We start from the raw sequence: 15,416 nt of genomic DNA, 5'->3' as shown, positions 1-15,416 counted from the left end.
TTGATAGTGTAGCATCTTCATGATATAATCATTGAACATATATATATATATATATATATATATATATATATATATGTGCATGCATATTGATACTAATTTCAACGAGTATTCTTGCTTGTGAAGATATTATTGGAAATTGAAGTAAAATATCAACTTTTAAATGAAAAAAAATTGTGCAACACAATCTGGTTAGGTCATTGAGAAAGAATATTTGCAAGGGACAAAGCTAATTTATGTTAGGCCTAGGCATTAAGAATAGATGTTGAAAACTAGTTTAATGATATGAAAAGCTAGTTTATGTTTTCAATGATAGCCTATTCTTGTATTGTTTTCCTCAGAACTATTCACAAAATACAAGTATACATAGAGGTGTGTACACAGATATTTATTTTAGAAATATTTATTTTAGAAATATTTATTTTAGAGGTGTACACAGATATTTTGTACATGAGGCTTTTTGCAAGCAAATTTCTCACTCGTCTTAGGGGACTATATTTTAGTATTGTCAACTCCACTATTACCCACTACCATCCAAGCACAAAGTAGAATCCACATAATTTAGGACAAATATTTATTTTCAATTTAGAAAATATACTAGAGAAAGACTCATCACCCTTTTAAAGCCTTCGCAGCGGTGCTCGCTGGCAAGGACGGATTCCGGGCCGCTGGCGCGGCTGACCCCTGCTCGCCGCTATGCTCTTGCAGCTGGCACGGCGCTGCTCGATGCATCGAGCACGTCCGTGCCGCTGAGCAGCTGACGTGGCAGCGCCTGATTGGCCAACGGCAATGCCGTTGCCAATTTTGTTTTTTCTTTTTAAAAAAAAAATCGGATTTAATTTAAAAAATCCGAATTAAATAAAAATATATATTTTCCACTTCCCAATAAATTATATCCGTTTTCTCCCCACTTTTAATTTATTTTTTAATTTTTTTCCCCAAAATTCACATTTTCATCTATAAATACCCTCACTTCTACACCAAAAATTTCACACACACACTACACAATTCTCATCTAAATTCTCTCATCTTCTCTTATCAATTCTCAATCTTTCACTCTTACTTACAAAAAAAAATGTCCGGCTCCGGCGATCACCCCTCCAACTCGTTGTGGACCCTTTTGGCTCAACTCAATTTGGCTGATAGGTCAAATATGACCCCCGATCAACTTGATTCACATTTGGCAATGATACGGGGTCTCCGAAGAACATTGGGGATAGGGCCAGAGGAATAGTCTTCCACATGGGGTATTTTTTAGCCTTTAATTATGTATTTTTTATTTTTTAAGATTTTAATTATGTAATTTTAAAATTTTAGTATTTTAATTATGTAATTTTAAATTTTTAGTATTTTAATTATATAATTTTTTTTTTAATTTGTAATAGTATTTCGAATATTTTTAATGAGTTTTAATATTGTGAAAATGTTTTTATTTAAATTGAATAATAGAATGGTGGGACCCTTGAGCATGTCTTTGCAGAAGAGCATGAATGTGGATGTTGTGCTCTTGCCTAAGAGCATGGAGTAAAAAAGTAATAAAAGTGGATTCGGGCCTACATCCGTGCTCTTGCCAAAAGTGGCTCCTGGCCCACATCCGTGCTCTTTGGCAAGAGCACGGATGGAGATGCTCTTAATAACAAGATCAACATTTGAACGATATTTACCGACTAATGAAAGGTGGAGAATATAAAAGAAAGTAGGTACAGAATGAAAAGAGTTAAATAAGGATTAAGTGGGATTATATTAGCAAAATAAATTCTCCATTAAACCATCTATCCTTATTATACAACCAAAGAATAAATTAACGTCTTCTCCCTTTTGAATCGATTCCAGTTGTATGATCCCATTATGCAATTCAGTATTACAATGATCAATTTCTTGTTGTCAAAGTAACCCAATCACGATCCCTAAGAAAACAAAATTCAACTTTCAGAACATTGTTTAGTTGCAATCATATTAATTAATTTACTGAGCATAAAAACATCACTTCAAATATAGGCCAAAATGCGCTATTGAATTTATAGTAGTAGTACTACTTTCATAAAGCACATATATGACTAGGCAGCATAACCAGCTATGGAATTTTAAAAAATAAACCAATTTAGGAAAGGAAATAAAAACAAATTTGCCAAAATATTTTTGTAATCCGTCTGAAAGTTCTGCCCAATAGCAGAACAATAAAATGTAACACAGTGAACTAAATGTTGTCAGCAATTATTGTATCCTCAATGGTTTGAAATCCATAATTTATATGGATCACCTTCCCATGTTTTATATTCCAAAAAAGAAAGGTGAGGAGAAATAGGTTCAATTGTTGCCAAAGCAACAAGGCCATAGTGAAAGCAGTTCGTTTCGAAAACCAATGAGCTTCAAAACCTGAAGAATATTACAAAACTCCTCATCCTGTCACCAGATCTTATTCTGGCAGCAAACATGCCGACTATCTTTAGTGGTGGTGATCGTGATCATCTTCGTCTCCATGTCCATCAGGTGGTCCACCCGGGCCCACCACTTCCAACTGTGGACAAGGAAAATTTGTGAACATTTTGATGGAAATAAAGCATTTAAAACATGGATGTTCAAATGCTAAAGGTGATACAAATTAACATAACAAGACTTGACTTGTTGAAGTAAAGCCTATCTATTGTTCAGGAGTTCATGATTATAAATAAGCTGAGCTAAATCTAAACTGAATCTCTAAGCACACACAGCAAAGCAATAGGTTTATCATCTAGTCCATCCCACACCTTGGCAGCAAACAAAGATTCATGGGCAAGAAGAAGATGCTAAAGAAACTAAGTTAAACAAGTGGCTTTCACTAGAAATGAGCAAACTTCTTAATACAAGAAAATACTTACAAAAATTCTTCTTTATAATTTATTTGGTTTAATAAATTTTTTTATTGTAATGCATGATGCATTTCAACCGTGAACAAAGAAAAAATACAATCCAAAAGATGTCCAAAGATGTGTAAAGCTTAGGTAAGTTGATGTTGTCAACCATCCATCTAGAATCATCTAAAGACAAGACAATATGTAATTTATATACATGAATAAACTGGTACCAGCTGCCTATCCCTCATTAGTCATTTCCACCCAATCATTTGCATCTTGTTCCAGTGTAAAGCAACTGAAGCAAAGGTATATTTGTGCTTTCAAAATATTTTCCTTTAATGAGTCTATCTAGACAAGTTCAAATTTGCATTTAGCAATTTCTATGCAAGAAGTATCAACATGGTTATAGAAATGTGAATAGTCTTAGAATCACAATAAGGACAGAGGACCATATGTAGTTATAACTGATCTGTCAAGCTTTCTTGAATCAGGTGTTATGAGATTAAAAAGGACACCAAAACAATTTAGCATCTTTAACAATAAACATTATTTGGTGAAGCTAACCAGACTTACCGTAAAATACTGTGAGCATACTGGGCATTCATGTGGCTTGCCCTTCTCTAGCCAAAACCAAACAACATCATGCTCATCCTCTGTAGAGTTTTGGGGATAGAATAGATTATCACTATCCATAAACAGAGGAACAAAACAAAAGGTGAAAACACATAACAAAAGACTTACCGCCTTCACCACCAGGGCATCCCACAATTCTTTTGCTGTAATAAGACTTAATCACGGCAGGGGCTTCCTGCAGGACAGGAAAAGGTAGATATAATGACTCTTCATTAGGCACATTTCACAATAAGGCAGGAAACATAATAGACATTCTTTAAGAAGACAAATGAGTGAGCAATTGAGCATACACAAGCAATCAATTCTATACTAGAGAGGCAGAATCTCAAAAGATAATAGTAGCTACAATATCATAGTTCTGAATTCTGATAGCTAAGGTAAAATAATTCCAACATAGAACATGAAACGAATTTGAAAGGAAATTCATACGAAACAATGCTGACCTTCGTTCCAAAAGGACCCGATGGGTGGTTGATTTCGAGAATGTCCTTTCCCTAGTTAAAAAGGATTCAATACAAATTGTGAGAAAATTATCACTCCATATGTTATTGCTAAAAGCAAAAACATGTAGCCAGAGATAAAATACTAACTTGAAGCTCAGCTTCCAACTCCTCTCGCTCATGACCAGTAGCGATGGGCACTACATCTTCCACTCTTAATGCAGAAGCATTCCCTATTCATTTATGAAAAATTAATCACCCAAAAATCGAATTTCATAATAATCGCGGAATCACAATCATATGCACCAATCTAATTCGACAGAGCTATAAAATTTCATATGTACCAATCTAACTCTACATCGCTATAGAATTTCATATGTACCAATCAAAATCGACAGAACTACTATAAAATTTAAAATTTAGGGTTAGGCGGAGGCACCAACCAGATGCAGAGAAATGTCGATAGGAGGCGGCGGATGATCGGAGGACATTCATTGGCGCGGCCGAAGATGCGGCGGCGCATCGGACAGGCCTTGATGCGAATCGGCCTGGTTCGAGCGATCGTAGCTGAATCGCGAGCCTTCTCCACATGATTCAGGTTTGAATGTGGTATTGAAAGGTGGCCCTTGGATCAACAACAACAAGATAGAATCACTCTCTTTGATTTCTCCAAGGGAGACGACAGTAGAATCGAATGGGATGGGGATGGGGATGGGGATGGGGATGGAGATGGCACTTCGGCCGAGTAGGGTAGCTTTGTTTAGCGACTGTAGAGAGAGAATACTATTTTATTTTTATTTTTATTTTTATTTTCATTTTCATTTTCGAAATGGAAAATAAAAAGAGAAATTTTATTATTTATGTTTTGACTCCGTGTTTTTGCAATTGGGCCGTCGGATTCTTTATTCAGCGAATTCGCAAAATTATAATTATGTGTTAATTAAGGAAGTTCATTAGGTACATAAAATCACTATTATTATTATTTTTATTTATTTTTAAATGATTGTTCATGATATGACCTTATTATTAAAAAAATATATGGAGGTTGAAAAGTAGCTTTAACCATTAAATTAAAATAAATTAATTTTTAAAAATGAAGCATGCGAATACCATGACAAGTTTACGGATTGAGACCAAGTGATTTGAATCTTTGTTTCACCTATAACATGTGGAATAACTTTACTAATTTAGTTCATTCAAGCCCAAAATATTAATATACAATGTACGTATTTGATCATCAATCCATAGAAAAGTCATCATTTTACACAATTAATTAGTTTTCAAGAAACACACATACCGACAATTAATATGGCATATGAAAGGAGAAGCAAATCAAATTCTTTTCGGGTTTGGAAATTAGGAAGTTGAAAAAATTTATAGTTTTTGGTTTGATTAATATATCACACTACCACTAAATTTAATCTGATTAACCTAATTCAATAAGCTTGTAAATACAATAGGTGCACCATGTTGTGGATGGAGGAGCGTCAGCACCGAAGGGGTGTGCTGATACTTGGGCGCCAGCTTAAGAGAGAAACGCTGAAGAATCATTGCAATAGCTAACTTGGCCTCTAGAATGGCTAGGTTTTGACCGACGCATCGCCGAGCACCCGACCCGAAAGGGAGGTAAGCCAGTGGGTGGCTCACACCTTCAGCAAATCTGCTTGGGTTAAAATCTGGTACATCGTCACCCCATAGTGTTGAATCGTGATGAACGGCTATGGTTGGGATAAGAAGCTCAGTATCCTTTGGAATGAGGATTCCGCTTATACAAACATCTTCTTTAGCCCGTCTAATCATCGCAACAACCGGTGGGTATAGCTGAAAGGATATGGGCTAGATTAGATTAATATGGATTGAATAATTGTAGTTGGGCTACAATTATAATTAGTCTATAAGCCCAACAATCATGAAACCCTAATGACTCTTTGTCTATATAATGGTTATTTATTCTCCATTGTGGGAGATGAGAAATATCGTAACATTAGAAAGAAAATACGTAAAGCTTTGTAGAGAATTCCTAGCTTTCTCTATAGAGCGATTGTATCGAGGAATTGTTCCTGCATCGGATCAAAATACACGTGGACCTCGATAGTAGTGGATTCAACTTGCAGGACACAATCGTAGAAGAAAACAACACAACAAGTAAGATTTAGTTCCGTTGTGTATTACGTGCTCAACTTGCAATATGATTATGAATCTAGATCTGTTATTCTTGTATGCAATTTCCGCTGCGCTCATTAGATGAATACAAGAATTACTAACAAGTGGTATCAGAGCCCAGGTGGCTATGGGTTGTGCCTGGATGAGCCCCGGTTAGGGTCGGGCCCTGAAGGACTCGGGTTAGAGTCGGGCCCAGGATGACCCCAGGGGCCAGGGCTGGAACGACCCATGTTCGTGTCAACTGCGTTTCCTATGTGGTCTCGGTTTGAGGGGAGGTTTGTTGGGTTACAAACCCGTCCCATATCGGATGAGTAAGGGAAGTTGGAAGGTGTATATAATTTCTGTCCAACCCCAATTAGTTTGAGGCCTTTTGGGAGTGACCCAAAAACAAATCCGTGCGGGCTTGACCCAAAGCGGACAATATCAAACTAATGTTGCAGTCGACGATCCTAATAGTGGTATCAGAGCTCGGGGCTCGATTCATAATTAATTTTGTTTCCTAATTAATTTGTGGATGATTTTGGAAATCAAAATTGTGAAATTGGATTTCAAAATTCTTTCAACGTCGTGGTTCCGCAATTGGTTGGTTACGCTGCCTTGTTTGCAGTGCTGTCGCTCTTTTGCTTTGTCCATAACAACGTTAAATGGGGATTTGGAATGGGAATTCTATCCCTGTGATGAGAAGAAGTTGAGGCAGATACAGTTGCCTTGTGATGATGTTGTCGACAAGGTGTAGTAGTGGGATTCATGCCCTTGTGGATTAATTTTAGAAATTAGAATTACGTGACTGATATGCTTCGAAATTTGATATCAAACTTTTCAAGAAATTGGTTTCATAAGTTGAAATTAGATATCGATTCTTTTAACAATTTTTTTGTAAAAAATTACCGCAAATTGCCATCTGTTTTGGATTTTGACCTCAAATTTTTCGAAAAATTTGGAAAAGAGAATCATGCTTCCGCCGACAAATCCATGCCAAGAAATTATTATTTATTAATAGTGCATGTTTAGGGTATCTGTTTAGTTTAGAATTAATACCAAGTACCCTTTTAGTTTAGAATTAATATTAAATACCCTATATGTTCCTTTAATATTAGTTTAGAATTAATATTAAGTATCTGCTTATATTAATTTGGAATTGATATAGATTATATGATAAATTTATTAATTGGATTAATACATTTTGTTACAATAATTTTGAATTAATATAATTTTAACTCCACAACACAATATTAATTTGGAATTAATATTAAACATGTATAATTATATTAATTTAGAATTAATATAATTAAATCCACATTTAAATTAGAGAATAAAATTTGATTTTATTCATTGAGCATTATTTGATATCCTAAGTGATAAGCATGCTATTTGATTTTATGCTTATTTATTTAACTATAGTAGTTAGAGACCGTTTTATTGTCTGGGTAGGCGGCGCCCAGTATGTGTAGTCCGTGTTATACTATGTCTGGGTAGACGGCGCCCAGTATTTGTAGTCCGTGTTATACTATGTCTGGGTAGGCGGCGCCCAGTAATTGTTTAAGATTTTAATATTAGATATTAAATTGACAATTAGTATCACAAAATTATTCCCCACAAAATATAAGTCTCGTTTTGAAACAAACGCGTCGTCCATCACAATTGTTTGATGCTCCTAGCCTTTTCGACCACGAGTTTTACGCCCTCGTGTTTACTCTAAATCTACAAGGTTTAGGCTCATTCATAGATGCATGGTTGGCATCGTGTGATGGGGTTGACTTGCTTAAATTATTTTGAGTAGCCCTCGCAACCAGAATAATTTATGGACGTATATTAATTAGATTAATAAACCAAGAATTGTAAAATTGTTGTTACAATTGGCTTAGAGGCCTACCTGGTGATATTATTGTAGTCATCAGCCCTCGCAGAGGCTGCAATAATATAGACTTGGATCTTGGACCACTAGAATTTATATTAGATATAAATTCGTATTTTATGTTTGGGGGACATAATATATGTTAAAATTAGTGGGAGCTAATCAATACAATAAACCCTTGTTTGATTAGTGATGCGATTGTGATCTTTGTATGCTTTTCTAATTTGCTTTTCGTTTTATTTTCTGTTCAGATAATATGTCAAACTTATCTTATGAGTGTATGATGGAAACAAACAAATTGACTAGGTCAAATTTCACGGAGTGGCAGAGAGACTGCCCAAAACTCAAGGCACAAGGTGCAATGAGTGGGAGCTCAGCTATGTTTGTCATTGAGATAAATATGTCTATGAATAACTCACAATCCTGGGTATTGGATACCGCTTGTGGTTCACACATTTGTAATAATGTGCAAGATTTAATTGACAGCGGGAAAGTGAGGCCTGGGGAAGTAGACCTGCGTGTTGGAAATGGAGCAAAAGTTGCTGCCGAACGCGTGGGAACTTATAGATTAGATCTTCCCTCAGGACATAGACTAGATTTACATAATTGTTATTTCGTTCCAGTTATTTCAAAGAATATTATTTCCATTCCGATGTTGGACATCGAAGGTTTTTCCTTCCATTTTGCAAACAGCAGGTGCTCGTTTTCTAATAATGGATTGTTTTATGGAAATGCCTCTTTAGAGAATGGATTATATATGCTTGAATGCAAACGGGATATTCTCAATGTGCAAAATAAAAGACTTAAGCTATGTAATACGGATAATGCTACTTATCTTTGGCATTGTAGACTTGGTCATATCAATGAGAAAAGGATAGCGAGATTGAGAAAGTTAGACTATCTAAATTCATTTGATTTTGAATCATATGGTGCTTGTGAATTCTGTCTCAAAGGAAAGATGACTAATAAGCCACTTTCTGGGAAAGGGGTGCGTGCTAATGATGTGCTAGAGTTGATCCACACAGATGTGTGCGGACCGTTTCCAACTCAAGCAAAAGGTGGTTATTCGTACTTCATTACTTTCACTGATGATTTGACAAGGTATGGATATGTGTATCTTATGAAACACAAATCTGAGGCCTTTGAGAAATTTATAGAGTTTAAGTGTGAAGTTGAGAAACAACTTGGGAAAAGTATAAAAACTCTTCGATCAGATCGAGGAGGGGAATACTTGAGCCGAGAATTTCTTGATTACTTGAAATCGCATGGAATTCAGTCGGACTGGACACCTCCTGGTACACCACAAATGAATGGAGTATCTGAAAGGAGAAACCGAACACTATTAGATATGGTTCGATCCATGATGAGTTTAGCTAGTTTTCCTTTATTTCTCTGGGGTCATGCTTTATTGACTGCTATTTACATTCTAAATAGAGTTCCATCTAAATCAGTTGAGAAAACACCATATGAGTTATGGTATGGCAAAAAGCCTTGTCTTAACTATATGCGGACCTGGGGTTGTCCAGCTTTTGTTAAGAAACAAATGACTGATAAGTTGGAATCTAAAAGTGAGAAGTGTTACTTTGTGGGATATCCTAAACAAACTAGGGGATACGATTTCTACTGTCCTGAAAATCACAAGGTGATAACATCAAGGAATGTGACGTTCCTTGAAGACAATTATGTCTGCAAGGAACAAGGTCAAAATACAGTAGATCTTGAAGAAATTCAAGAACCACAAGTTAACAATGAGGATGATGTATTGTCAAATGGTTTGAACAATAACTCAGTGGGAGTTTTTGATGATCTATTGGGAGGGGAAAATACTATTAGAGGAGACCTTAGAGGGACTCTCGAAGAACCTCCTCAAGACAATGAGATGCATCAAATACAAGATGATACAATAGTTGCATCACCTCTACCTCAAGAAGATCATAGTGATATTCCTGGGCCTACTCACAATCAGAATGAACAGCCCGAGCCAGAAGGAAACCAACTCAATAGGCCTAGAAGGATTCGTCGTGCACCTGAGAGACTGAATCTAATGGTTGAGAACCAAGATGATGAAGTTGATTTAGATGATGATGAGTCTAAGACCTATACCGAGGCGGTGTCGGACACCGATCGAGAGAAGTGGCTTGAAGCCTTGATATCTGAAATGGACTCGATGTACTTCAACTTAGTCTGGGAACTAGTTGACTTGCCAGATGGGGTTTACCCCATAGGTTGCAAATGGATCTTCAAAAAGAAGAGAGATACAGATGGCAAAGTACAAACCTACAAGGCTAGGTTAGTGGCAAAGGGTTATAGTCAGCGCGAAGGCATTGACTATGATGAAACCTTTTCGCCAGTTGCTAAGATCAAGTCCATTAGGATATTACTTGCAATTGCTGCATACTACAATTTCGACATTTGGCAAATGGATGTCAAAACCGCATTTCTCAATGGAGAATTAGAAGGCGATGTCTATATGACACAGCCAGAAGGTTTTGTATCGAAAGAAAGGCCGAATGCAGTGTGCAAGCTAAAGAAGTCCATCTATGGACTTAAGCAAGCTTCGAGGAGTTGGAATATTTGTTTTGACAGAACAATCAAATCGTTTGGTTTCGTCAGAAGCAAAGAGGATCCATGTGTTTATAGTAAACGCGAAAATGGAAACGTCGTATACCTTATCATATATGTTGATGACATCTTGATTATGGGAAGCGATCGTTCCATGATGCAATCCGTGAAAGAATGGTTGTCTAGTTCCTTTATGATGAAGGATCTGGGTGATGCTTCCTACATCCTTGGAATCAAGATCTATCGAGATAGACCGAATAGGATGTTGGGATTATCACAATCCACTTACATAGACAAGTTGCTAAGGCGCTTCTCAATGGAGAATTCTAAGAAAGGTTTTCTTCCTATGGGACATGGCATTGTATTGTCAAAGAAGGATTGTCCTTCTAATGACAAAGAAAGAGACAACATGAAAAGGATCCCGTATGCTTCGGCAATAGGATCTATTATGTATGCCATGATTTCTACTAGGCCAGATGTGGCCTATGCGCTTAGCATGACAGGCAGATTTCAGCAAAATCCCGGTGAAGAACATTGGAAAACTGTTAAGACTATTCTTAAGTACCTTAGAAGGACTAAAGAATATTTCTTAGTCTATGGTGGACAACCAGAGTTATCAGTTACTGGGTACACTGATGCTAGTTTCCAAACAGACCATGACGACTATAAGTCTCAGTCTGGATATGTTTTTGTCCTCAATGGTGGAGCAGTGAGTTGGAATAGTTTCAAACAAGGTACAACTGCCGATTCCACCACTGAAGCCGAGTATATTGCTGCATCTGAAGCTGCCAAAGAAGCTGTTGCTTTGTTAGAGTTCGTTAAAGAACTGGGTGTCATTCCGAGTGCCAATAGTGCAATACCTTTGTATTGTGACAACACTGGTGCTGTTGCGCAAGCAAAAGAACCTAGAGCTACGAACAGAAACAAGCATGTTCCTAGAAGATATCATCTGATCAGAGAAATAATTGAAAGAGGCGACATAAAATTAGAAAGAGTACCCACTGATGATAACTTGGCTGATCCTTTCACCAAACCGTTATGTATAGCAAAACACAACAAGCAGTTTGAGAGCTTAGGTGTTATGCATGTTGGTAGATGGCTTTGAATCAGTGGGAGTTACAGTTTTATATGTCTTAGAAACATTTTGTGTTGAGACAATATTACTTGATCACATTATATGAAAATTTTATTTCCTATGGGTTTTGTGCACTTATTGGAATAATTGTTTTAAATGTTTGATTTTATTCTAAATATTTGTTCCCTTGAATTATGACTGTCGTTAATGGTGTGAGACATTAATGATATAGTATAATTCTAAAATAGCCCTAACCAATGATCATCGAGAATGGGATATTGATGATATGTTATAGGTTAGCATGGGGTTTGCATCACATTCTTCGAGAATGTAGTTGTTCTCACAACTATGAGATATTAGATACTTGTGATGGACACATGGTATACTTTGGAGAGTATTGGTATACCCTACTATTAAACTGTTTTGTTAGGTGTCTATAGTTTATTAGTGCATGAAGTATGTAATAGTCCTTGGATCTGAGGTCATTACACATTTTGTTTGTTAAGTGGTGTGCTTTGATCTTGTCCTACACTTTGCCTCCCATCGGAGGATTAAGATACGGACTTGTGTTGGGTACATCATAAGATAAATGGAAATGGTAGTTGAGCCAAAAATGAGATTCATTCATCGATTAGAATTTCGAGAGAACACTCAAGTTCTCTATATTACTTGACCATTAAGTCATTGGCCAATGCAAAGATATATTCAATTAAAGTAATTGAGTATGATCGAATGGGTCATTTAATAAAGATGAGATAAAGTGATTGAGCTATTTGGATGACACATGACAAATCTTAGGCTCAATCGGGTGGTTCGTGAATGAAAGGATGTTACTATAAACTTTGTGTAAAGGCTTGTTTACCGAATTCACGTAAACGTCCGTCATATATCGAGCTACGCTGCCAACGCAGTCTAGGAGTTTTGTGCAGACTTTGATTAGATCGTCGTCGATAATGAGGGCCTAAAGGGTCACACTATATGTGTATTTTGATCCGCTCAAGGGTACAAAGTTGGAACTGCGTATTATATCTAATGCTAGTCCAAGTGGGAGATTGAAAGGATATGGGCTAGATTAGATTAATATGGATTGAATAATTGTAGTTGGGCTACAATTATAATTAGTCTATAAGCCCAACAATCATGAAACCCTAATGACTCTTTGTCTATATAATGGTTATTTATTCTCCATTGTGGGAGATGAGAAATATCGTAACATTAGAAAGAAAATACGTAAAGCTTTGTAGAGAATTCCTAGCTTTCTCTATAGAGCGATTGTATCGAGGAATTGTTCCTGCATCGGATCAAAATACACGTGGACCTCGATAGTAGTGGATTCAACTTGCAGGACACAATCGTAGAAGAAAACAACACAACAAGTAAGATTTAGTTCCGTTGTGTATTACGTGCTCAACTTGCAATATGATTATGAATCTAGATCTGTTATTCTTGTATGCAATTTCCGCTGCGCTCATTAGATGAATACAAGAATTACTAACAATAGCCTCACTGACTCGTTTATAATCATTCCCAGCTGCATATAAATTATACTAATATAGTCAGTGATTAAGGAAAAATTAAAATAATTATGAGGTTATTGTGACGTACTGTACCAATTTGAGGTTTGCAAGATCATCTTTGGTAGGAGGGGCATCACGTGCTCCGCACACCCTGAAAATCTCGTCACGTGCCTCATCCTGCCAATTGTTGTGCATGGCCAAGAGCACCGCCGTCCACGTCAGCATTGCTGACGTGGTGTGCGTGCCGGCGAAGAATATCGTTTTGCACTCCTCTACGACGTCTTCATCGGTAAAGGCCGTTGGATCATTCCGGCGATGTGATTTTCCGGCCGCATTCATCATCACCTCCAATAAATCGGCTGGCTGCCGATCATTTGGTGCCTCGTCGTAGCTCCGATCATCGCTTCTTCTTCGGCGATCGATGAGTTTCAGCAAATAATTCCTAATTTCTTTTGATATTCGCCGAGAAACTCTACTTGCTGATGTTGGCAAGAACCTTATTTAAAATCAATATAAAAATTAAACAAATAATTAATCATACCAGTTTATATTCTGTTTTGCTTAATATTTTGTACATCAGAAATTGTGTAACTGATATTTAGGTTATATCTGAACACAACAATTAAATTATTAAATTCACATTCTGCTTCAGGAGTTATGATTTCTGGTCAAAAGTCAACAATTCCATGGCATATTATGTTTGTAATGTAAGTAGAATCATGCAGGCATACGATAAAAATAATACTCCGTATTTAATTTTAAATATGCCAAGAATATAGTAGTATGAGATGTAACATCAATTGCAATAAAACTACATACCTATAACCAGGGATGAAAGCATTTTGATAAGCCTCAGTGGCATGGGCTGTTTGGTGTGCTTGGAGTTTAGAAATTACTAATCCTTCTTCATAGTTCCTCCCAAATGTTATTTTGGTAATTATGTCTTCCAACAAACTTTGAAACCAAACAGATACTTCAATCTCAATTTCCAAACTTCCAATTTTGTTCATGTTTTTAGACAATTTCACCAATGCTTCCTCCATGGTTTTAGCCATTATTGGGGTAATTAGCTACAAATAAATAATTACAAAAAAAGAGTTACTTAATGGTAATGCAATAGAAAATAGGGAGTAGTAATTAGAATAAATACCTTGAGATTTTCCATGCGAAAAAAGGGTTGCATAATCCTTCTGTGATGAGCCCATTTGTCTCCTTTGAGATTCAACAAACCATCACCTTCAATTCTTTTAACTTGCAATGGTGGATCATATTTCTCAAAATATTGTGATTTTGAGAAAAATATTTCTTTAATTATGGAAGGATCAGTTATTGTAAGACGAGGAGTCGGTCCGAACCATATCAGAAACATTTTACCTGAAAAAATATGTGATTAATTATGAAGAAAGCCGAAAATTAAATAAGGGTTTTGACAAATATAATTCAATATAATTAGCAATTAATATATTTGTAGATTAATTTTGTCTCACTATAACGTTAAATGAATTTGCCAGAAAAGGTCGCATCGCGTTGACATTAATTATTGATGTATACATCATGCAGATAAGAATGGTTTTATTTCTAACCGAAAAATATTAATTAAGTCGGCTACCATTAATGGAAAATACAGATAGAATTATGGAATAAAAATTGTAACCATTACACAATTTTATCACAAGTTTACATATCACAAAGATTATATATATAGCGTAAATCTAGTAAAAGAGATTTCTTGAGAAATGTAACAATCCAAGAAATCAGAATCAAATATGGAGAATGTACTATAATGAATATTGTGTTTCGGTTTTGAAAAGTGTTATTTGTAGATGGGGCGTGCGCACATACAGAAAGCAAAGCTACTAAAAATTGAAATAATACAATTTAAGATCAAATAAAAAAATTTTAACCCACTAAAAAGATCAAATCCAAACAAGAACACACAAGGCTACACACGATACACCAAAAGATGGCAAAAAAGTCAAGTAAACATTACGAAGCCTAACGAACAATCAAACAAAAGAAAAAATAAAAAATAAAAAATAAAAGAATGAATACATACCATATATCTTCTTCCAAAGATGAATGAAAGAGAGAGCTCTAGGGAAAATGTCATGAGAGAGAGGCATGGATTCGGAAGAAGCCTTCAAACTTAAGATGGAAATCTCTCTCAAATTGCCCAAGAAATACTCATATTTTGGGCTATTAATCCCTTGTTGCATGAAATGATTCTCAATTCTTGTGGGTATCCACCAAAAATCATGAACCACAACTTTCATCAAGAAAATCAGAAAAAAATGATGAAACTATAAAGTACAAAAAGGAATAGAAGAAACCATCTTCCAT

At 36.0% G+C, this 15,416-nt stretch overlaps 1 protein-coding gene and 1 pseudogene across 1 annotated transcript; both read right to left on the bottom strand.

Annotated features, from left to right (window-relative positions):
* Positions 1–2,097: 2,097 nt before the first annotated feature.
* LOC121801654 (putative cytochrome c oxidase subunit 5b-like) lies at positions 2,098–4,687 on the bottom strand. Its single transcript, XM_042201191.1, has 6 exons — positions 4,348–4,687; positions 4,055–4,137; positions 3,908–3,958; positions 3,573–3,639; positions 3,405–3,484; positions 2,098–2,515 (listed from the first exon to the last, which is right to left on the bottom strand). The coding sequence occupies exons 1-6, from the start codon at positions 4,493–4,495 to the stop codon at positions 2,444–2,446; spliced, it is 501 nt and encodes a 166-aa protein (XP_042057125.1). The 5' UTR covers positions 4,496–4,687; the 3' UTR covers positions 2,098–2,443.
* Positions 4,688–5,296: 609 nt separating this feature from the next.
* LOC121800283 lies at positions 5,297–15,416 on the bottom strand (annotated as a pseudogene).

Source organism: Salvia splendens, chromosome 4, assembly GCF_004379255.2.
Source record: "Salvia splendens isolate huo1 chromosome 4, SspV2, whole genome shotgun sequence".
Lineage (NCBI taxonomy): Eukaryota > Viridiplantae > Streptophyta > Magnoliopsida > Lamiales > Lamiaceae > Salvia > Salvia splendens.
This window is presented reverse-complemented; position numbering and strand designations above follow the sequence as displayed.